The sequence below is a fragment of the Apis cerana genome, linkage group LG6 (genome assembly GCF_029169275.1).
Source record: "Apis cerana isolate GH-2021 linkage group LG6, AcerK_1.0, whole genome shotgun sequence".
In the NCBI taxonomy this organism is placed as follows: Eukaryota; Metazoa; Arthropoda; class Insecta; order Hymenoptera; family Apidae; genus Apis; species Apis cerana.
Window position 1 is genome coordinate 14,026,767 of NC_083857.1, and position 23,332 is coordinate 14,050,098.

A 23,332-nucleotide genomic window follows, 5' to 3' on the forward strand; every position below is an offset into this window, starting at 1 on the left:
TTTGAATATTAGTTTCATATTGAATTTCAATTTTTTATTTTAAACTATTTTGAGATATTTTAAATTCTAATATATTTTATTATATTATTTCTTATAATTTTAATATTTAAAATTATATATTTTGAGTAAATTGGGTAATTTATTGATTTTTGCATTATTTTGGAATATTTTCTTTTTATAGAACATGTGTAAAAATAAATCTTAGTATTTTGGGTGTATTTTTTTATTTTAAGCTATTTCAAATTCTTGCAATATAGTTTAGGAAAATTATACTTTTGAATAAATTGGGTAATTTATTGCATTATTTTGAATATTTTTTTTTTTTGATTATTTTGAATATTAGTTTCATATTGAATTTCAATTTTTTATTTTAAACTATTTTGAGATATTTTAAATTCTTGTAATATATTTTAGGAAAATTATGCTTTTGGATAAATTGGGTAATTTATTGATTTTTGCATTATTTTGGAATATTTTGAATATTAATTTCATATTGAATTTCAATTTTTTATTTCAAGATATTTTGGGATATTTTAAATTCTTGTAATATATTTTAGAAAAATTATGCTTTTGGATAAATTGGATAATTTATTGCATTATTTTGGAATATTTTTTTTTTTTTGAGTATTTTAAATATTACTATATTGAACTTTTTATTTTAAGATATTTTGGGATATTTTAAATTCTAATATATTTTAGGAAAATTATGCTTTTGAATAAATTGGGTAATTTATTGATTTTTGCATTATTTTGGAATATTTTTTTTCCAGAAAAAATATATTTTAGAAAACATACTCTTTTTTTTATTACATAATTCGACGATTTATTTTAGATTTTCGAATAATTTCGATACACTACCTTCAATATTTCGAATTTAGATATTTAAAAAAATACTACGTTCGATTAATTCCTAATCCACTTAATCTATAACACATCAAGATCAACTATTTACATACTCATATATTAAAATACATGCATTCCAATTCCAACATTTAACCACTACCTTCAAGAATCAACATCTAGCATATTTATAAAATATCGCTTACTTTTACCCAGACACTTACACTCATGCACATGTCATAATCGATAACGCGTTCCACTTCCAACTCGATTAATCGAACATCTTATCTTCAAAAAAGCCAAACTCGACGAGTTTCGATTCCACTTCTTAATCAACTAACCTGCAGCATTTTTAAGAATCGAATTCGCACGATAAACGCGCGTGCGAGCTACGATCAGCTGTTCATTCATGGCTGCCTTGGTTTAACCATGCACGAGCCGCGTGTACTGGTCGATCGAACGATCCTTGGAAGGTCTTCTTTAACGATAATAAAGAGGAGAGCAGCCGCGCTGGCATTCGTTCAACAGGGACGATCGTTGACGCCATGTTAATCGCGAATCCCTATTACACGAGGCCGAACCAATTCGAGGCTCTTCCACTTCTCCATGAATTGAACGAAGCTTCGATGATCGGGTTATCTCGGTTGTTGGAATAATTTGTTGCTTCGACGAGAGAGAAACAAATTGAGAGATTTCAAGGTCGTGTTATTGTCCGTGTAACACAAAAAAAAAAAAGGAAGAAGTCGAGTCGAGTAAATTCGATTTATTCTTCTTCATCTTTCTTTCTTTTTTAACAAGTGAAATAGAAAAACGAAGCAAAGTGTTTGAGAGATGAAAAATTAGCGTGAACAGAGGAAAAATTACGAAGACTTTTGATCCTGGGGAAAAAAGAAAAGAAAAAAAATGGCGATCCGAGAGTAAAAAAAGGTATGCTCGAAAATAAAATGGAAAAGGAATATATAAACGTTTCGGACGTTGGATATAAGGAAAAGAGAGGTTCAGGAAATGACACTGTGAAGCGGGGCTTCGATACCGATACGGGGCTCGCGTTTGTTAAAAAAGATTAAAGGAGAAAGGAAGAGAGGAGACGTTTAATCGATTCGCCACTCTGTTCTCACGGAAAAATATAGAATTTATGGCGGACGTGGAATAAAAATAGAAATAGGCGGAAGTTGTAAACTTTCAGACCAGTTTTCTGTTTCCTCGGTCTTAATTTTTAAGCCACCCCTCGGTGGCGAGACCTCGACGAGACTTTTTCGATTGGTTTCCGCGTTGTTACAGTTTTATTATCGGGAGAGGGAGGGATTTTCCAGCCCGAATGATAAATTTCGATTAGAAAAGTTTCGATCCACGATAAGATCGATGGAAAGGGTGTATATACACGAATTGAATTTAGTTTGATCGATTTTTTTTCAAAAATCAATTCAATTTCGAATAAAGATCTAAATGTATAAAGATTTAAATGTAAACAGTTTCATGTAAATATTTAATAACGATGCGAGTTTTGATAACGTTTACACAGTTTATTGGAATACGTGAATTTTTCTTGTGTCAACGATGTATGTGCGTATGTGCTTGACAATTTTTTTTTCTCTGCAAAAATATTACAATTTTTATTACATCGAGCATTGCAAGCTTGCTTCACTCTTTGATCCATGAACTATCATCAACTTAATGATTCCTAGTCTTAATCATACGTATAATAAAATTTACACGAAATATCTGGTTCCCTCCCCAAGGGATAAAAAGAGATCGTCATCTCACCAAGCAATTTATTTGATGATATTCAAATATCAACAACACGAATATTACTCTTGTAAGAATAATATGCGACGAGGAATTGAACAGAATTCATGTGAAAATTGAAAAAAATAAGGCCCAACAACGCTTTAATACGAATAAACTCTCTCTCACTGAATCGAAGCTGCAATCGATAAAAGATCGTTTCTTAATAACTTTTAATTTTAATTATACATATAAACAACAAATTCGCATGAAATATTTAATTAATCCCTTAAGAGATCATCATTTACCCCTTTGCCTCTTTCTAATTTAAATTAACGTTAAAGTTGTTATAACAAGTTGCTATAACGTTAAAGTTGTCCGAATATTATTATTACGCAGCGCCGCCTCTCTCGTCACAAGAACTCTCGTACGCGGTAAAGAATCGAGGCTGCAGTCGACATTCCTTAATAACTTAATAACTCCTCGAGTGATCATCTTTCCTCCCTTTCTGATTCAAATTAAAGATCAATCGACTCGAACAACGTTAAAGTCATCACATTCGAATATTATTATTATTATTACGCAGCGTCGCTTTTTCTCTCGCCACAAGAATTCTCGTGCAAGATCCTTAATAACTTAACAATTCCCTAATAACTTTTCAATAGCTCCTTAAGAGATCATCTCTCTAATTCAAATTAAAAATCAATTGAATAACATTAAACTTGTCCCATTCGTTCGAATATTATTATTATTACGCGGCACCATCTCCTCTCCCCCCCTTCTCCCGTGACGGGAACAACGCGCGGCGTCGAGAATTGAAGGGCGGCCAAGAAGGGGGAAGGGAGAGGGGAGACGATGCGCCGGGCCAGGTTGGTCGAGGCGAGCGTGTGCACAGAGAGGGAGGGGGGTGGCGGCGGCGGCACAAGGGGCGAGACAGGGGCGAGAAAGGAGGGTGGAAAAGGCGCATGCCAGTTGTGCCGTCGCCGCGTTACGAATCGGCCAACAGCCTGCTACCACCCGGCTTCTCCCGGTATCCTCTCTCTCTCTTTCTATCTCTCTATTTCTCTTTCTCTCTCTCTCTCCTCTATCCAGTCTATCGGATCACAGCCGTGTCTCAGTGTTCCTCGCGAGTTACCACCGCACAGTGCCTCCCGCGAGTCGTCGTCCGATCAACCGCGTTGTCTCTCCACCTCGTTACGTTGTTTCAACAGCAAAGTTTGTCGCTCGTCCAAAACTGCGTCGTCCACCAAATCGGATCGATTGTTTTTTTCCTTTGACATAATTAAAGCAGCGGCCTCCAGAAACGTTTCTCGCGATACGTTTCTCCCGTTCGATAATATTACGTTTCACGTGCCGGCGCGTGAAAAAGTGCGTCTCGTCCCACGAGCACCTCTTTTTCCAGAAAGAATATAGAGGGAGAGAAAGAGAGAGAGAGAGAGAGAGAGAAAGAGAAGTGCGCGAGATCTCGAGTGTTGTGCGAAAATGGATTTTCATGAAGGGATGGATATTCAAGGCTGGGACAAAGACTCGCCTACCCCTTTGAAGCCGGAACCGGCGGATTTACGTAACGGAACGGAAGTTTCTCTAGTTCTTTAGCTTCGAGAGTACGCCTACCCGATATCTCGTGTGCAACAATTTGGAAGGAGGATGGTTGTTACGTGTTGAGATAGGGGAGGGAGATAGGAGGTTACGGGAAGTAAAGTGTTTTTTCGGGCGGGATCATGGAGTCGAAGGTAAATAGAAGGAGGGGGTTGACGATTTTGTGAAAGTTCGTGCCGGGAAGGGATTCCTCGGGTAAAGACGGCGAAGGGTCGCGTATCGTAAGAGGAGGTGGCAATTGTCTCTGCGTCTTTGGAGAAACAGGGTATCGTTGCTTGATTACACAAAATTTAACCTCAGAGATTTCCTTGCATTCAATATCACGATCAAATCAATGATTCTTAACACGTCTAAGAGGAAGTCGACTCTGAATAAAATTTACTTTTACGTTTCATCTAGAAAAGAACAAATTGAAATATATATATATATATATATGCATACACACTTCAGTCCAAAAAGCGAATAGTTTCGAAATTATTTCGAGCTTCACTCTCAGCATCCCCTCTCCCTCAATTCCATTAGTCAAAGCTTCCCTCCCTCCCAACAATGAACGAAACGAACACGCTTTGCTCTCTTCATCGTCGGTGGTTGCAATATTTTTTGTTTTCTTGTTTTCCACGCGAAACCGCAGATGGAGGGTCGTATAACGTCCATCGTGCGCAATGTGGATCGCCTCGTATGTTGTGTGCAAGCGTGCCACATCGAAAATAATCATCCTTTTTAATCTTCCAAAAAAAGGTAAACAAATAAGAACGGTCGTGCTAGAAGGTCGCGATAATGTTTGAAAACAACGATTATTATTCCCCCTCCACTCGCTCGGTTTCGTCGTGGAAACCGTCGTCGTCGGACGAGGTAATTAGAACGAGAAGAGAAGCTGACCTTGACTTTTTTAACGCCTCGTCTCGTGTCCCAAACCCGATTCAATTTTTATCGACGCGACTCGACGTTCCTCCTCGTCGGAGGGAAAAACTCTCGGAGGATAATTAGAGATGCTAAAGAGGATGCTTTGGCTTGAAAGGAGAAGAGGTCGCTTTTGTTTTTCTTTCTTTCTTTCTTTTTCTTTTTTAATTTAATTTATTGTCGAAGGGGTAAGCCTGAATTTTCTTTCCTTTTTTTTCTCTCTCTCTTAGACGAAAATGACGTTGGCCGTGGAAAGTGTATCGTAGTGGATCGTAATTTTCGAATCGAGATGGAAGCTTTCTTTCGTGTTATTTTTTTTTTTTGTAATTTTTACATTAAAGGTCTATTATACATGTATCGTCGCGTATTTCTCGAATGTATTTCTGTATAAACGTATATCCCGTTCTCGTATCTTTCGAAGATATAAAAAATGCGGAATGGATTGAGATAGCAGAAAAAAATAAGATCGTAGAATTTATGGTGAATTTTATCCTCGACGTTTTATCTATGTCGCGTCTGATAACTCGGTTTAAATAGAATACCAAGCTCGAAAGATGTACCTAGGGATTATATGATATATATATGATTCAGTCTCAATCGACATTGACGTATTAAACCGTCAAAATTATTACAACTATATTCCATTTCAGTTTCGAGTTTTGTTACGTGTATACATTACGAGTAGACAAAATGTATAAAGTAGAAATTATGCTATAATTTCACGTTATTTCAACATTATATTATTATTCATCTACGATTACGAAATTAAACCCGAGACTCGGTGTCGAAATAAGAGAATATAAAAAAATACCAGATAGATGGATTTATAAATATACGAACATCATCAAGTGATTCTCAAAATTCGATTAAAAAGAATCGAATGTCAAAATCGATGGGAGGATCGAGAGGAGGAAAGTAATCTTGATTCCCTTTGATCTTCACGGAAGAAGGGGAACGGCAGGGGTCAAGACCCGCGAAGACAGGTCGGAAACGACCTGTGGTGTCCCCCAAGCGAGAGGAAACTCGTCGAATCGATGGAAACCCCTCCCCTTCGAGCTCTCGTAACAGGCACGTGCAACTCGTTATCGAGAATGTTCAACTCTTGCGCGCTTCGTGTACTATTAACTCCATCGTCTTCCAAGTTACGCGTGGAATTTTTTTTTCTCTTATCGAGAAAAGAATGTGGATCGTTGGTACTTTTTTTTTTTTCTTTATTTTTGGAAGCAAGAATTTTGGAAGGAAAGAAAGAAAGAAAGAAAGAAAGAAAGAATCTCGAAGGAAATTTCGAACGCGAAACTTGATAATAAAATTGCAATTTTTTTGAATTCCGTTAAAATAGTCTCTTAAATCGTATGGAAGATGAAAAATTGTTTAGCATATCTGGAATTTACGCACGCTCGAAGTAAATATTATTAACCCTTCCATATTTTCGACGATGCAGAAGAACAGTGAGTATTTTTCGATCGATTCGAAGCTGAGGATAAAGATGAGTTTCGAAACGGATTCTCCTTTAAAAAAAAAAATATTCTTCCATCTCTTCTTAATTGAAAGATATTCTCGAAATGTATTTTCAATTTTTTTCACCCGCTCGAAAATCCTCGATCGTCAAATCGTACGATATAATATCGTTTAATTCGATTCCACGTTAAAGGGAAAGGAAGGTTCCGGTGCAATTTTTACACGGACTCTCTTTTTCCGGTTTTAAATTTCAGACGATAGAATAATTTTCGTTTCGACGGATCCAATGTGAAAGGAAGCCCTTCTCCCCCTCTTTTCCTCTTCTCCTCTTATGCAGTTGGCCCAGCTGGAAATTGATTAAAGCTAACATCTTTGGAATCCCGTCGATGACTCTCCCTCTCTCCCTCTCTCTCCCTGTGTCCACCCTCCTTTCTCTCTCCTTTTTTGCATTCTCTAAATTAATTCTTCTCACCACATTATTTGCGCAACGTCAACTTGTTGTATTAATTTGGAAAACGTAAAATTTAAAATTCTAGATGTAGTAGTATCTAACAAACGGTTTATTTTACTCCTTTTTACAGTCATCGAAGAATTATTCGAGGAACACTTTTCAACAAACCCGCAACCCGATCTTTTAACAAAGCGCATTACCTTTAACGACCCCTCTTCAACCGACCACTCGAAATTTTCCATCCTCGTTATTTAATTCGGCCGTTAAACACAGTTCGAGGGCACAATCTTTTCCCCCTCCCCCTCCTCCGCGAAATTCCTCCGAAAGTATCCCTCGAGATCGCAACTTACACACAACTCTTACGAAAAAGCCAATATTAATTAAAACTTTAACTCGAGTTTAATCCATCGGCCCCCCTCACCGGCTTCTACATCGAGGGGAGGGATTTTTTCATCGATACAAACTCCTTAAAATTTCCCCTTTTCTCGCGCCAAAACGTCTCCTTCGGCTCCGTGAAGAGATTCGAAATAAGGTTAGAAAATTGAAATTTTTAACGAGATTGTAATAAGTGTAATTAAAAATAAGCGCAAAGGAAGTGTAAATAAATTTACGGGGTGTTTTTATAATTGTTTATTCGTTCAACGATTCAATTAAATTGTGAAATATTATTAAGCAAGTTTTTTTTTCTTGAGAATATTAACGCAGAATGGTAACGCATTTTTATTTCATTTATTTGTCACAATTTTTCCTCTCGTACAATTACGATATTTCAGCGATAATAATATTGTTCTCTACTTGGATCAAGCGAATTTTTTCGCAAGGAGCGATTGTTAGTTATATCCGGGAGGAAATAACGTACGATTTGTTTGGAGACTTTTGATGGGCGTAAACGGGCATCCCATCGGATTTCCATTATCAGTGTCCCGTGCATTTAGTCAGCCAGCAGTGACGCGTGTCGTAGCCGCGCTGAGACTGGCTTTGTGCGCGAATTAGTCGGTGGAAAGATAAGAAACGGAGGGTAAACAGGGATGGACGAAGAGTTAACCGAGATCATCGTAAATAGTCAGTCGTATCCCTTGTTTTGTTATTTTCTTGATAAAATCGATCTTTTCCCTCGAGAATAATGGATTCGCACGTACGTGCTTTTACACGAAGAAGTGTATAATTTAAAAATAATTACACGGATATTGATTTTTTTCCTTTTTAATTAAATTTTTAATCTAAATGGAAATCGATTATTTAGGGTGTTAAAAATTTTTAAGATTTATAAATATTTCACGAACAGTTTTTTTTCGAAATTATTGCAGATATATGATCTTTCTTTTTAATTAAATGGAAAGTGGAAATCGATTATTTGTTAAATTTTAAGATTTATAAATATTTCAAACGAGTTTTTTTTTTTAATTAAATGGTGCACGAAAGTCGATTATTTGGATAGAAAAAAGTGCTGTGTTACTCTTTTTTAAATGGAACGGTTTTATCTCCCGATATTTAGATAGCAGTTGAATTTAGATTACGAGATAAAGCGAATATTACAATGTAAATATAATATATATGTAGTAAAAAAAGAGAAAATAGTATAATGGGATCCAAATATACGCGTTCGATTTAATCATTTATTATACACATTCGCAAATACAACGTCAATAATTGATCGTGCAATCGGAACGATTTGAAACAATTCGCAAAAATTAAACTTGCAGGTTAAATCCCAAGTGAAAATTTCTTGTTCACGAGAATCGAGAACAATCGACTTCTTTCGTTATCGATAATTTCATTTTCTTCTTTTTTCAGAAAAAGCTGATTAAGAACGGGATAATATTTTTTCGCGTCGATCACAAGCCATTAATCACGTGAAATGTCCATGCTTTGCCATACTTTTCGTTCCATTCAAAGATTCTTGTTGTTCGAGGATTCGAAACGAATTTAACGATAGAAAAAAAAGAAAACTGGATGGAATTTAATGCAGAAAGTTTTTGAGATAAACGCAAATACACACATAGTTTTCATTATCTCTCTTTTTTTTTCCCCCTCGAGAAATCGACTCGAACCTCGCCTCGTCACATTTCACATTTCACGATCGATTCCCATTTTCGATCGGAATAAAGGAACGCGTGCCACGTTTTTATCTTTGTTTCTCCTCTTTCCTTTTTCCCTCCTTTTATGGATATTGAAATTTTCTTTTTTCTTTTGAATTAAAAAAATCGAATTCGAGAAAACGCTTCTCCTTTTTTCCTCTTTTCATTGATATTGAAATTTTCTTTTCTTTTCTTTCTTCGAATCAAAAAATCGAACGAATCGAGAAAATGCTTCTCTTATCGATATTGAAATTTTCTTTTCTCCTTCGAACCAAAAAATCGAACGAATTCGAGAAAATTTTTCTTCTCCCCCCTCTCTTTATCGATATTTAAATTTTCTTTTTTTTTCTTCGAACCAAAAAATCGAACGAATCGAGAAAATGCTTCTTTTATCGATATTGAAATTTTCTTTTTTTTTCGAACCAAAAAATCGAACGAATCGAGAAAATGCTTCTCTTATCGATATTGAAATTTTCTTTTCTCTTTCGATCCAAAAAATCGAATGAATCGAGAAAACTCTTCTTTTCCCCCCTCTCTTTATCGATATTTAAATTTTCTTTTTTTTTTCTTCGAAGCAAAAAATCGAACGAATCGAGAAAATGCTTCTTTTATCGATATTTAAATTTTCTTTTTTTTTCGAATTAAAAAAAATCGAACGAATCGAGAAAATGCTTCTCTTATCGATAAATTTTCTTTTTTTTTTTCGAATTAAAAAAACCGAACGAATTTGAGAAAACTCTTCTTCTCCCCCCTCTCTTTATCGATATTGAAATTTTCTTTTTTTTTTTCGAACCAAAAATCGAACGAATCGAGAAAATGCTTCTCTTATCGATAAATTTTCTTTTCCTTCTTTTTTTCTTCGAACCAAAAAATCGAAAACGCAAAGATTCGACGAACGATACCTAATGTTCCATTACTCGTGCAATGATAACAACTCCTTTCCCCCCAACGAGATTCGTAGATACGTTCCATCGTCCTATAATGAAAGAGAATCGAGTCTCGTTCAGGTTCAAACGGGAGGAGAGGGGGAGGGGGAGATTAAAATTTATGACGAATAAATAATGCGCGAAGGGGGGGGGGCGGGGGGATAAAGCGAAAGCAATAAACGTATTTTTAATAATTCGAGAGATCGAGGAGGATTAAAAAGAAAAAAAAAATTCGAAAAAAATAACCGGGAAGCAAACATTGTTGTTTGCGACCGGGGATAACTCGTTCCAAATAACTCGACGCGCGGATATCATTTTTCCATTTATTTTTTCCTCCACGCGGAAAGGAGATATCGTCTCTGTGCCTGTATTTTAAATATTTATTTCCAAAAAAAAAAAAGAATATAACACATTCGTTCATCGAAGAAAACACATTTTCGAAACACAATTCCACATTGTCTGAATGCCTACAAATACACCATGCCTACCCACCCTGTCCCCAAATATTGTACTTTCGTTAGAGAAGCTTGGCAAAGTGAATTTTTCCCCCGTGTCAGGGGATTACTTGGGTGGCGAATAGGGCGGAAGGGAGGGGATGTTGTTAGTACTACATACGTGGGTACAAGGGTAAACGTTTGTTCACAACCTGATACACACATTGGAACAAGAGAGAGAAGACACGATCCCCCCCCTCCCCTCTTTTTCTTTTTAAATCACGATATTAGTTATTTTTGTTGGATACAAGCGCATCCATTTAATCAGTAAATTAATGGATTGGATTTTTCTTTGCTGCGCTATTTCTTTTTTTCTTTGTATTAGAGTAATCGGGTGCGCGTGAAAACTGATTGATCAAAGTTTTTATTATGTTTGCAATTTGTTTTGATCTTGAAACTTCAAGGTAAAATTAGATCGAAATTGGTTTTTAAGAATGCAAGAAAGGTTAGTGTTTATTACTTTTTTATCGGCGTAATGAGGGGGTGTAAAAACTGATTGGTCGAAAATTTTTCAAAATTTCGTTTTCGATCTTAAAACTTGGTGGATGAAATTAAATCGAGAGTTTCGAAGGGTAAGAAAGGTTTTTTATATAATACGAAGAGGTCAAGGGGAGAAGATGGATCAAGTTCAGTCGGAAATAAACACTTGAAGTATTAAGGGATTGGAGGGCAGGCCAGTGAAAAATAAATCGCGATAAATCATTCAAGGATTTAATATCGGATTCTTTGATTGGAAATATCAAAACGATTTATACCTAATTTTAACATTTTTTTTTAAATTAAATAGCTATTCTAAAAAAAAGATCTCTCTTTTTTAAATGATTTATCAAGATTCTTTTTCTTTAATCAGAATTTTCTCTACAAAATGTTATAATTCATGCCAATTATGATATATTTAGAAATTCAAAGGAATTTTTACAGAATGAAAGGAACTTAATAAAGTATAAAAAAAGTCTCTAAACGATCTAACAACAAATCAACTTTCTAAAGATAATCGACGAAGCTGTTCATTTTCTATAAAAAAATATATATATATTCGCGTCTGGGAGAAGAGCATTGTAAAATCGAGGAGAATTTTCGAAAGATAAGAGAAGAGAGAAAAAAGGAAGAAGAACGAATATATAATTTTCCTCGCGCCACTTTATTACCGTCCCTCTTCCTCTATTCATCTTTCTTGTCTTTTTCCTTCTCCCCCATCTAAGTCTACTGACGAAGCGAATACTTTCTATCATCCCTTAAAGGGATACTTTTTCCAAATCCCAATTAAAATCTAAAAAGAGAGAATCGATTCCGCAAATATTCGCGATCGGTTCCATCACCTTCCTCCCCATTCATCCTTTCGACGCTTCTACCTTTTTTTCTCAATCCTTCTTCGAAGCACAAAGCACAAAGCAGAAACGAGTCGAGCGAGTATTCTATTAGAGTAGCTTGCAAATCTCATTCTAATTAAAATCGGGAAAAATATCTAAAAATGGGAACCGAACGATTATTATTATTTCTTAATTCTTAATTTTACGTATTTTACATTTATTCTTCTGACACGTTTCCATATCTTTTTCGAAGCACACACGCAAAGCAGGAAGCTAATCCTAATTAAAATTTGGAAAAATGTAAAAACAGGATATTATTTCCGCCACTCTTCATTCTAATTCCACATTCGCGCTTTCTACCTTTGAAGCGCACGAAGCAAAGCGGAAACGAGCTAAACGAGTATTTTATAATCTCAAATCCCGATAAAAATCGGGAACCGTTTTAAAAACAGAATCGATTAATATTCAGCATTGCCTTCCACATATTCCATATTCACTCTTTTAACACGCCTCTATCCTCGCCTCTATCCATCATTGAAATACCTTTTCCAATACTCAAATACCAATCAAAATTAGAATTATCTAAATATAAAAATAACGTATCCTGTCGATATTTTTCATCACCGACACATTTCTATCTCTTTTCTCTTTTCCTCGATCCATCGTCGAACCAGAAAAACACTTTATACCAGATTTTTCCAAATCCCAATCGAAATATATAGAAACATCTAAAAACAGAGAATCGATTGGAATCTTCCTTCCGTAAACATTCGTTCGGTGCTTCCATCACCATCTTTCGTCTCTTTTTCTCTCTCGAGAAAAACGACGCAAAGAGAAGGAGAAGGGGATTCGAATTAAACTTTTTCCAAATCTAGCCGAATTGAAAATGACGAAGAACGGAATTCGAACGGCTGTTCGCCGACCATTGTTCCCTCGCCCCACCCCTCTTATCCCTATTCACCTTTCCCTCTTCCTCTCCACTCCTCTCCACTCCGTCCATCGAGTGGAACGAGCACAGTGGGCCATGAGCGAACGGAAGCGAACGGCTAATCGCGTGGCACGCGCGCCGCGTTAAAAAGAGATGGCGCGCGAGATGCTCGCCATTGACCTTGCCGATCTCCTCCAATCCACCGCCTGACTCTCTTTCTCTCTCTCCCTCTCATTGTTCTCGCTTCGGTGTTTCTTCGCCTTTTGTGCGAAGTGCTTTTTTCAAATCGCCCGCGTGCACAGCTGTCCTCCCCACGCCTCGCCTCGACATATTGCTCGGCGAGACGTTTAAGCGCGGGTTTGCTGTGAAGTGAAAAAAGAATGGGCGGTGGAAAAATAGGCGCGTGTGTGAAACGACACGCTGGGAGGTTTTTTTTTCTTTTCTTTTCTTTTTTCTTTTTTTGGCGAGGGAGGATGTGACGATTTTTCTGACTTTCGATTATACTTAGAGCGTCGATGGGGTATTCGTGGGATATAACGTGTCTGGGAGGATTGATGTGGATATATTCGTGTTTAATTTAACACGAATTTCTTCTGCTCTGAGGTCATTCATTTATTAATTTTTTTTTTTTGTTCGTTAATTCTTATCGATTAGTTTAATTTGGTTATTCGGAATTTTAGAGAATAACATATTCGTTGTATCTATTTTTCTGTACAAGTTAAATTTCTGTTTAGAATTATTTATTTATTAATTTTTCTTTGTTAATTTTCATTGAAGAAGTTGAATGTAATGAATATAGAGGCTCTGTATATATTTTTTGATAGAAGTTAAATTTCTGGAATTATTTATTTGTTTTATTACTATTTTATTTTTTTCGTTAAATCTTATCGAAGAAATCGATTCTGCATTCATCTAATTTTGTTATTCAGGATTGGTAACTAATATATACTCCCATCGTATACGAAATTGAGACTTGGTTAAATTTCCATAATTATTTTCTTCGAATTATGTCTTTAGGCTGTGATTACACGCATTTTCTAAACTAATATTTTATCTAATTTAAATAATTAGATTATTTTCATCGATCCATCTATGTTGTATGCTCGATCGCGTTCTTCATCGTTAACTCAATTGAACTAAATCCCCTGAATTAAATATATTCATTCATCTCTTTCAAAGATAAAAAAGAATATCGATCGAAATGATTATTAAATTGCGAACAACTCAACTATTCGAATAAAGGAGACAAGGTATTTTCGTATATTCTATAAATATATCAACACCAAGAAGAACGTTAATTTTAATTATCTTATCCTCCTAATCTATCTCTGATCCGAGAAAAATTAAAAACTTTATAATTATTCAGATACGTTTCAAAGAATTAAAAAAAAAAAAAAAAGTATTGAAAAGTATTTCCACCAAATACTCAATAACGAATAAAGTATAATCCATCCCCATATTATTTCTCTCGTTTCATTTGAATCGCCATTCAAATCGAATAACAAAAGTTCTTACTCGCGTTTCCATTGTCGTTTCGGTTCCTATATCTCCCTCCATTATACTCCGATTATTCGCCATGGAGCGATGTAACGCGACACGGAAACAGCGTTTAGCAATTGCAGTTTTACTCTATACTTGGTGAGAGAGAGAGAGAGGGAGGGAGAGACACGGTGCGCCACTCTCGCATCGCGGAGAGAAAGCAAAACGACAAACTCGTGACGGCCAGTGTTGCCATCTCCCCCGTTATTCCCTTCTCGTATTGGATTTTCCTTTCGCTCGTCCTTTTAATCGTCCAATTAAGCCGGTACTTAAGCTATTGACGACACTCGCTCCTCTTATTTACTACTCACTGAAACCTGGAAACCAATTTACGAGTGAATATGCTCTATATATATATGTATTTTCAAAAAACAGGCTGTTCGCTGGGAATGGATATTTTCAAGTATTAATTTTCGAGCATTTTAGCGAGATTCATTCGAAATATGGAAATGAATTATGGAGAAATGGTAATGATGATAATAATTATTGAGAATAATTTGTGACATTTGAAAATTTGGAATGAGAGAAAAATAAATCCGTGATACGAAAATTATTTGAATTATAGAAAAATACGTTCGTTTTTTTTTATTCGACAATCGAAATAATTCGTGATATTCTTATATTCTTTTATGATTCTTCTTCTCAATTTTGCTCTTTTTTTTTAGTCTTGTTTAAATATTTTTTGAAAGGATGTCGCGCTTTTTCGTCTCATTTTCGCGTCTCATTCTACAGGTACACGTTCATTTGCATAAAACGCGTGTTTCGAATTTGCATATCGCATCGTTCAAACGTTTTTATTTTCGCGAAATAGTTATAATGATACATCTGGATTATTATTGAAATCTTTACTGTTCGTCTGTTCGCAATTTACAATTATATATATATAATATTATTTTAAAAATTAATTATGCGAGTAAAATAAAACGATATCGTTATTTTTCAATTCTTTTTTATCATTAAAAATTAATTTTTACTCGAATTAATTTTAAAAAAACAAAACTAAACTACGCACAGTATCAGTGTCTGATGCTGAACAGTTTAACAAACAAGCTCGATAAAAACAATTTTTCACTCATCCTGATAAACAATCCATTTAATGATCCTTACTCGAGAATCTATCAATGACTTAAAAAATGATCGTTTCCGTATCGTAATTATTAAAGAATTTCTTCCTTCTCGAATTAGAAGATACGAAATCGTAACGCGAGCTCGTGAAAAGCTAATAAAGCAGGCGGGGCGCCGCTACGTATGCAATTTCCGACTGTTTGCGTTAGCGGCGAGATTACATATCTCGCGGAGAAAAGACGGACGGTTAATTTGCAATTCCGCGATCCCGAATTAGCTGACAAATTGCCAGGGCAAGGTCTCGTGAGGCGATTTCTATGACAAACAGTTCGTTCCAGGACAATGCAATTTCGCCTCTTCCTCCCCTCCCCTAAAAGGAGAGACAGGCCCGCCATTTTCTTAAACTTCCTTGGCGCCCTCTCTCGAGTTCTACTCGAACGTTCCTTGTTGGGATTGTCGCAAAGAGAGAGGTTATAAAAGTTCTCTTTCGAATAAGAAATCGAGTTTGAAAATTTGAACAGTTATATTACATTATATTATTATTTTGGATATGTCTTTGTTCTTGATAATGATAATAAGAGGATGGAATAATATTGTTGTCAAGGTATTCGATGGATCTTTTGGAGAATATAATACGCGTTTGCCAAGTTGTTTTGTATCGTGTTTTGTATCGATCTCTCTGAGAGAGTTGAAAAATTAATTTGATATTATCAGTTAATTCTAACGTAGCTATTCATTTATGTTTATACATTATATATTAAGGATTAAAGTGAATAAAAATAAGAAATGATCAAGATGTATTTATCTTAACAAAATTAGATGACTGGAAATGACGATTATTCTGAATCTTGCGATTATTAAAAAGTGCAGAAAGAAAAGAAAATCGAGTGAAATTCCATTTTCACATTTTCTTACGAGATTCTTACTTTCGAATAATAGAAAATAGAAATCCCTTTCCTCCAAATATTTCCTCCTTCGATTATTATACAATTTCAAACAATAAATCGGGAATAATATTCTTCTAGATGGAAATAATTTTACATCTCGTCTTCTAGGATATTCGGGACAGACGTAACTTGAAGCTCAATAGAACCAACTAGATATCAATAACAGAATTTTTTCGCGTATGCTATTGTGTGTATCATAGTGCAAAGTTCCTAGTTTCGTTGGTGAAAATTGTTTGCAACTTGGAATATAATGAGAAAATCTCGTTGGGGGAAGAATTTCGTAGTAGAAGACGAATGCAACGGTGGGGGATGGTTGTCGTGGCGCGTGGATGAAAACGTGATGCAAAAAGAGACGGAGATCGAGCGACTCGAGTGAACTGAATCGAAGCCGTTGTTCAATGCGCCATCATCATGTTCACCTGCCTCTGGAACTTCTTCGACTGGTAAGACCACTCTCCCTTAATATTATTCTTGCTGTTTTTCTTTCAATTTATATATATAAACAATTCCGCGACAGAGCGTTGGAAAAAGAGAAATAATATTAAAATAAAAAACGAACAGTTATTCTATGATACACGATTTTATCTGGTAAATGTGTGGAAAAATACACGGAGAACGGAAGAATTTTTTCGATGAGTTTTTCCTTACCCTTCGATATTAAGAATTTTCATACTTTGTTATTTTCGTTTTCTTCAACGTCGTCGAGATTATTCGTGTGAAATATCGGGGATCGAACGATTTATACCCGGGCAAAAACTTGCAATTTCAATTTTCGTCCGATTGTTTATCGACCGAGTCGATTGTTTATCGACCGAGAATCGAGCCGCGGAGAGATTCAAATATTTGCGAGCAGTTTGCGGGAGCGATAACTGGGCAACCTCCTTCTCAACGTCGAATCCCCTGGCAAATGTATATATCTTGTTTTTCGACTTGCTTTCCCCCGAATCATTCGTGATGAAATTCATTTTTTTGCGATCGACGAGGTTTCGATCGATAATTCTCTACGAGAAAAATAGGAAACAAATTCAAGATGGAATCTGCTCTCTGAAAATTTGAAATATCGAATGAAATAGTGACGTGTGCGTACAAAATTGTACGAAATGTCACATACAGAGAGTTAATAACGTCAATAACAGAGGAATCCTCGCGCTTCTCGAAATGTTTCGTTATATGGAAATGGAAACATCTTATAAATCAACTTTATCTCTCGAATTTCGATATTTTTCGACCTTATTATTTCCTTGTCTAAATAATTTCCTTGGGGAGCCCGGAATTTGCAATATTAGCCAGTGACGAATGGATGACTCGACGTTCAAAGATGTAAAATTTGTAAAAACGAACAATATATTTCTACCGTTCGAATCCAATGCTTGCAGAATTTTGCGCGTCAATCAATTACGACGATGCCAAACTTTGCACGTTTTTATTCACGACCTTGAACGCGCGGCAACGAGGCATTAAATTGTAGATGCATAGGCAACAACGCACGATGGAGGATAAAAGCGCGCTTTTACACGTAAGAGTCACGGTTAAGACGATGGAAAAGCTTTTTCCATGGCGAAACTACTAAGAGAAAAATGACACGTTGCCCCTCCCCCTATTATTTTCCCCGAGAGAGGCGAGCAAAATGAGGAATATTCGAATTAGATTTTCAAGAGTCTCAAAATTTAATTTCAAGATTCGATAATACTTTCTGATATTCGTCCATCATCAAGATTCGTATCATTTATCCAAACTTCTTCCTCGCCATTTTAATCTTCCCCCTAATTTGGAGTAAATAAATATTCACAAGTTTTCCCCGATAAATTTACATTCATAAATAACCACCTCCTCGACTTTGATGAACACGAAGGAAGAAGATTTCAAGATTTATTTACATTTATCAGGGAGCATCGAATACGACACGCGCCGTGAAAAATGAAACGCAGAAATGTTCGAAATGTAAATCGAAACCGGATCGAGAATCGAAATAATACGAGATCTCGGGGACGCATCATGATCGATCAACGTCCAATCGACTCGGTGCTCGCCTCGATGCACAAGAATACCACGATGCGGGGGACAGTCGTTAACATTTATCTTTTACACATCCGGGGAGGGGAGGAGAGGAGAGGAAGCTTCTTCTTTCGATCGTACCCTATCGATCACCGAGGAGAAGAGAAGCAGCAGCAGCAGCAGCTTCCTTCCCTCTTTTTAATGTTGACACACGTTCGTCGAGCTAGCGATTCCAGCGCTGTGCAGTCGCGAGATTTATTCCATTCCGTTCGACTTGTCCGAGTGACTTCCCCCTCCACCTCGATCGCTCGGCCAAAAACGCGCTTCGTGTAATCAGAGCGATACTCTCTTCGCAAACAACGGAATTCCGAGGAATCGGTGGAGGAAAATGTTTCTCTAGTCGGAGGGGGAAAGGGAGAGAGACAATGAGTTTGGAAAGGTGGCGATTCGCTTCTTATATATATTTGATATAATATTCGAGTGGAGTTTTCTGTTCTTTTTCTTCCATCAATTGTTGATTTATTCAAATATTTGGTGATAAATATTCACTCGGGTTTACGAGTATTTTAAATATCCCTCGTTGATGTGTTTTAATCTTTGAAGTATATTCGAAAAATTATAAACGAAATCTTGGAAGTTTATAGGAATCCATGTAATATAATTTTTAATAAAAGTTATTCAATTTGTTTTCATTTTCGATATCTTAACGCGTAAAGAGGAAGAATATTTAAAAAAAAATCCCTTTTCATTTTACGAATTTTTTTAAAAAAGAAAAATTCATAACGCATATATATTCGTGTTATAAAATAAGAAATCTTTCCATGACGCGTATGCTCATGTTATTAGAATAGAAAATTTTCATGGCGCGCATGTCCACGTCAACCGCCATAAAATAGGAAATTTTCATGATGTCTACGTTCATTCGTCATAAGATAAAAAATTTCCATGACGTCATAAGATAAGAAATTACTCTGACGCCATAAGATAAGAAATTTTCATAACGTCGTAGGATAAGAAATTTCCATGACGCCATAGAATAGAAAATCTTTTTGATGTGTACATTCACGCCATAAGATAAGAAATTTTTTTGACGCCATAAAATAAGAAATTTCCATGACGCCATGGAATAGGAAATCTTTTACATTCACCCCATAAGATAGGAAATTTCTATGACGCCATAAGATAGGAAATTTCCCTGACGCCATAAGATAAGAAATTTTCATAACGCCATAAGATAAGAAATTTCCATGATGCCATAAAATAAAAAATTTCCACGGAATAGTAAATCTTGACGCCTACATTCACGCCATAAGATAGGAAATTTCTCTGACGCCATAAGATAAGAAATTTCTCCAACACCATAAGATAAGAAATTTCCCTGACGCCATAAGATAGGAAATTTCTCTGACGCCATAAGATAGAAAATTTCCCTGACGCCATAAGATAGGAAATTTCTCTGACGCCATAAGATAGAAAATTTCCCTGACGCCATAAGATAAGAAATTTCCCTGACGCCCTAAGATAAAAAATTTCCATAACATCATAAGATAGGAAATTTCCATGACGCCATAAGATAAAAAATTTCCACGATGCCATAAAATAAAAAATTTCCATAACGCCATAAAATAAGAAATTTCCATGATGCCACGGAATAGAAAATCTTCTACATTCACGCCATAAGATAGAAAATTTCCATGACGCCATAAGATAAGAAAATTTCCATAACACCATAAAATAAAAAATTTCCATGACGCCATGAGATAGGAAATCTTCTTGACGCGTATCTTGTTCACGCTATCCGCCATAAGAAAATCTCCATAAAACCTACGTTCATTCGTCATAAGACAGAAAAATCTTCATGACGCGTACGTCAGCCGTCACGAAAATATAAATTTTCCGAACGGCGCGTAACATTCACATCATTGTCGAACGTGTTGATAAAAAAATTTTTATCCCTCCCTTTCCTCCCTCTCCTCCTTATCCATAATGCATTCATTACCAACGTTATGTTGCTCCTCCCGCTCCGTTGTTTGCAACAATTTGAAATATTCATGCTTAAAACACCGAAGACCGAGTATCGTTAAGCGAGCAGATATTCTTAATTTTCGAAAGCTTTTTCTCTCTTCTCTCTCTCTCTCTTTCTCTCGAAAAAAGTGATAAGAAATTACAAATTTATCATTTCGTTTCAAGTTTTTTCTTTTTTGCAAAAGACATTCTTTCATTTCGTTGCAAAATACATAACCTCGTGTTTAATCTTTGCACCGCGACTACTCGGTCTATTTTCGTTCATTTTTTTTTTTTTGGCACCACGTGGGTTCTTCGAGCCCATTTTTCATTCCCATTCCTTCTCTCGGTTGAATATATATTTTCCTGGAATATATAAAGAAATATATGTGTGTGTATGTATATGTGTATATATACACGTATATATGTATACAAGATGAAGCACGGAGTTGCAAAGATAAGCCGTGGCAGGATTGAAAACTTGCTTTCAAGAATGATTCTCGTGCACGGGATCCAACAAACCCCGGGAATCTTTTATCCAAGAAAAATAAGGGGAAAAAGGAGAAGTAAAGGTAACCCGTGTAGCAGTGAAAAAAAAAAGGAAAGAGTTAGTGAAAGAATTAGTGGAGAAGGTAGAACTAAAGTTTTATATATATATATATATACATTGAAGAGATAAGATAAGGGAGAAAACGCGAAGGTAGAAACGAAAAGGAAGGGTAGGAACAGGTTCAATGTAAAAAAAGGAAAACGAAGTCGAAAGGATAGATAAGGTATTTGCATAGAGAGTTTGACGTAGCAAATTATATTATTAAATTAATTAACATTCTTCGTATCGAAGACGATCGTTTTCTTTTTATTAATTTATTCGATCCGATTAAAGGTTTAACGACCTAAGATAAGTAATTGGTATCACGAAAAAATGATTTTAATATGCGTAAAACATCTTGTGGATTAGTCAAAATTATCGAATCGAGAATAGAAATGTTCCAATTAATATTATCGATCGAAGAAAATTAAGTTTCTAAGATAAATTTTGACTATCGATTTATTTATCGCAAATGAAAAGTCTAGATCTTTTGGGCAATACGAATATTACAAGGTAATATTTCAATCCCTTTCGAGATCTGCCTTTTTCAATCTTTTCTAAACTAAATTTTCCATGGAATCGAATTTTTCTTATAATTTTTCTAAAAACAAACTGTACTCCCGTAAATGATTAAACATTAAATATCCCATTTCGAAAATTGGATTCTCGAAACGATTCTTATTCCATCGTATTAATGTCATGATCGTAAATTCGCAGAAATAAAAGAGAAATCCGTCTGGAAGAATCGAGAAACGTGGCGATATAAATAAAAGAGTGGAAGCATGAGTTGTCATCCCCCTTCCACGAAATTTCTTGAGAGAGAGAAAGATAAAATATTCAAATCGAGCGGCTTCTTCCGCATCGAATATGTCTTCCCTCCTTTGGAAAAAAAAAAAAAGAAACTTGGTTACGCTGCTCGTCGAGAATTCCGTGTTTGGGCAATTTTCCAGCCGGGCCCTTTGGTTTCTCGATTTACACCTGCTGGTTTTTCCATCAATTTTTCCGGCCTGGTGTATATATCGAAGCGACGAATCACACTTTGATCATTTCGTTTCCCGAGTTGAAAATTCGAGTTCGATCATTTTTCCCATCCTGGTCTCATTTTCAACTTTCTTTCTTCTCTTTAACGTTAACTTAATACTTTTTCTAATTTTTGATATAAGTATTATATATAAATTGAAAATTAGAAATAAAGAAAAATTGTTTGATCGATTATCTTATATATTAGAATTTAATTTAACTTTAATTCATCATTTAACTCGATGTCGTTGTATCCAAGCAAAGAGTCGACACTCGATCCTTTTAGCATTCTTTGATCGATCTCGTCTTTAAAGAGTAATGTTATTACTGCTGATAACCTTTCAACTTTGATATTTGATATTTCTTAAAAGATAAGAGATATTTTACATTCATTGCCTTCAGCAACAAAGAAAATAACACAATTATACAAATATATACAAATTTAACGCAAATTAAACGTTCTTTTAAAACTTGATTATACGTTACACTCCATTTTCTCTCCATAAATTTTCAAAATTTGAAAAAATATCTAAAAATTCGTTCCTCTTTATTCCTTTGTCAATCTATCCTTCGGATTGGTTAGGCAATATTTCCTAAAAGTGCTCTCTTTCTCTCTTTCTCTTTCTCTCTCTCTCCGTGTTGAAATTTCGAAGCAATTTGCTCGCCGTTTCAGAATCGACGCCGATCGAGCTCTTCCCACTCGGAAACAATACCGGATCCGCTCTGGGCCGCGTTGGTCGAAAGGTTGTCGTGGAAACCTAATCTTTATTGCGCTCGCGCGAGATAAGCGAGTAGTTTCGTTCGAGTTTCCGTGTCGTTTAATCCCGTGGCCCTCGCCGTTCTTCGCAAACGTATCGACGACGCATTCGACCATGTCGATAATTTTCAAACTATGTTCTGTGAATTCACGCACACGGGAAGGAAGTTGGCGAATTGGAATACGAATGATGCGATGATTTTTCTTGCTCGTGTTTCGTGTTTTAAAAAGAACGAACCTGTGAATTTTTGCGCTAATGCGGAATTCTTTTTCACTTTCGAAAAATTTATCCGTCTTTCATTTAGCGAGGACGATACATCTGCGGAAAAAAAAAGAGTTGATAAGTTTTATCGAATTATCTTCCGTATAGGAATATAAATGTTTCGATATCCAATCAATCTGGATAACCATTTTATTTCAACGAATCTCACAAGTTAATTGTACATCGGTCACGTTTCATCGCAAGTTGCGCAAATTCGTTATATATTTGTTCGTGATTATTCGCAAAGGGTCGATTAATTACGCGCTCGTTTCATTATTATTTCTCTCGCTTTTTTCCTCCCCTTCCTTCTCGCTGGTCGTCGTCGTTCTCAAACGCATCGAAAGTCGGCGGCTCTTTTCCCACGTTTCGCCCCGATATTTCTTTCGTCTCTCTGGAAAAAAGACTTTTCGAATCCAATTCCTCCGTGCAGGGAAGATAATCGATA

The 23,332-nt window shown here is 35.8% G+C and overlaps 1 protein-coding gene and 1 long non-coding RNA gene across 19 annotated transcripts in view; one reads left to right on the forward strand and one right to left on the reverse strand.

The window, feature by feature from the left end:
• LOC108000905 (uncharacterized) overlaps positions 1-23,332 on the forward strand; it is a 212,793-nt gene that overhangs the window by 83,088 nt on the left and 106,373 nt on the right. For 2 of the 18 annotated variants that reach the window (XM_062076556.1, XM_062076561.1), the window contains exons 1-2: positions 3,473-4,429; positions 16,369-16,703. The exons of the other annotated variants lie outside the window; for them this stretch is intronic. In XM_062076556.1, coding sequence (XP_061932540.1) covers positions 16,672-16,703 — 32 coding nt within the window. In that variant the 5' untranslated portion in view covers positions 3,473-4,429; positions 16,369-16,671. Of the gene's footprint in view, positions 1-3,472; positions 4,430-16,368; positions 16,704-23,332 lie in introns of those variants that run through there. 18 annotated transcript variants of the gene reach the window in all.
• Positions 1-23,332, reverse strand: part of LOC108003806 (uncharacterized) — a 44,182-nt gene that overhangs the window by 10,360 nt on the left and 10,490 nt on the right. The gene's annotated exons all lie outside the window — the stretch shown is intronic.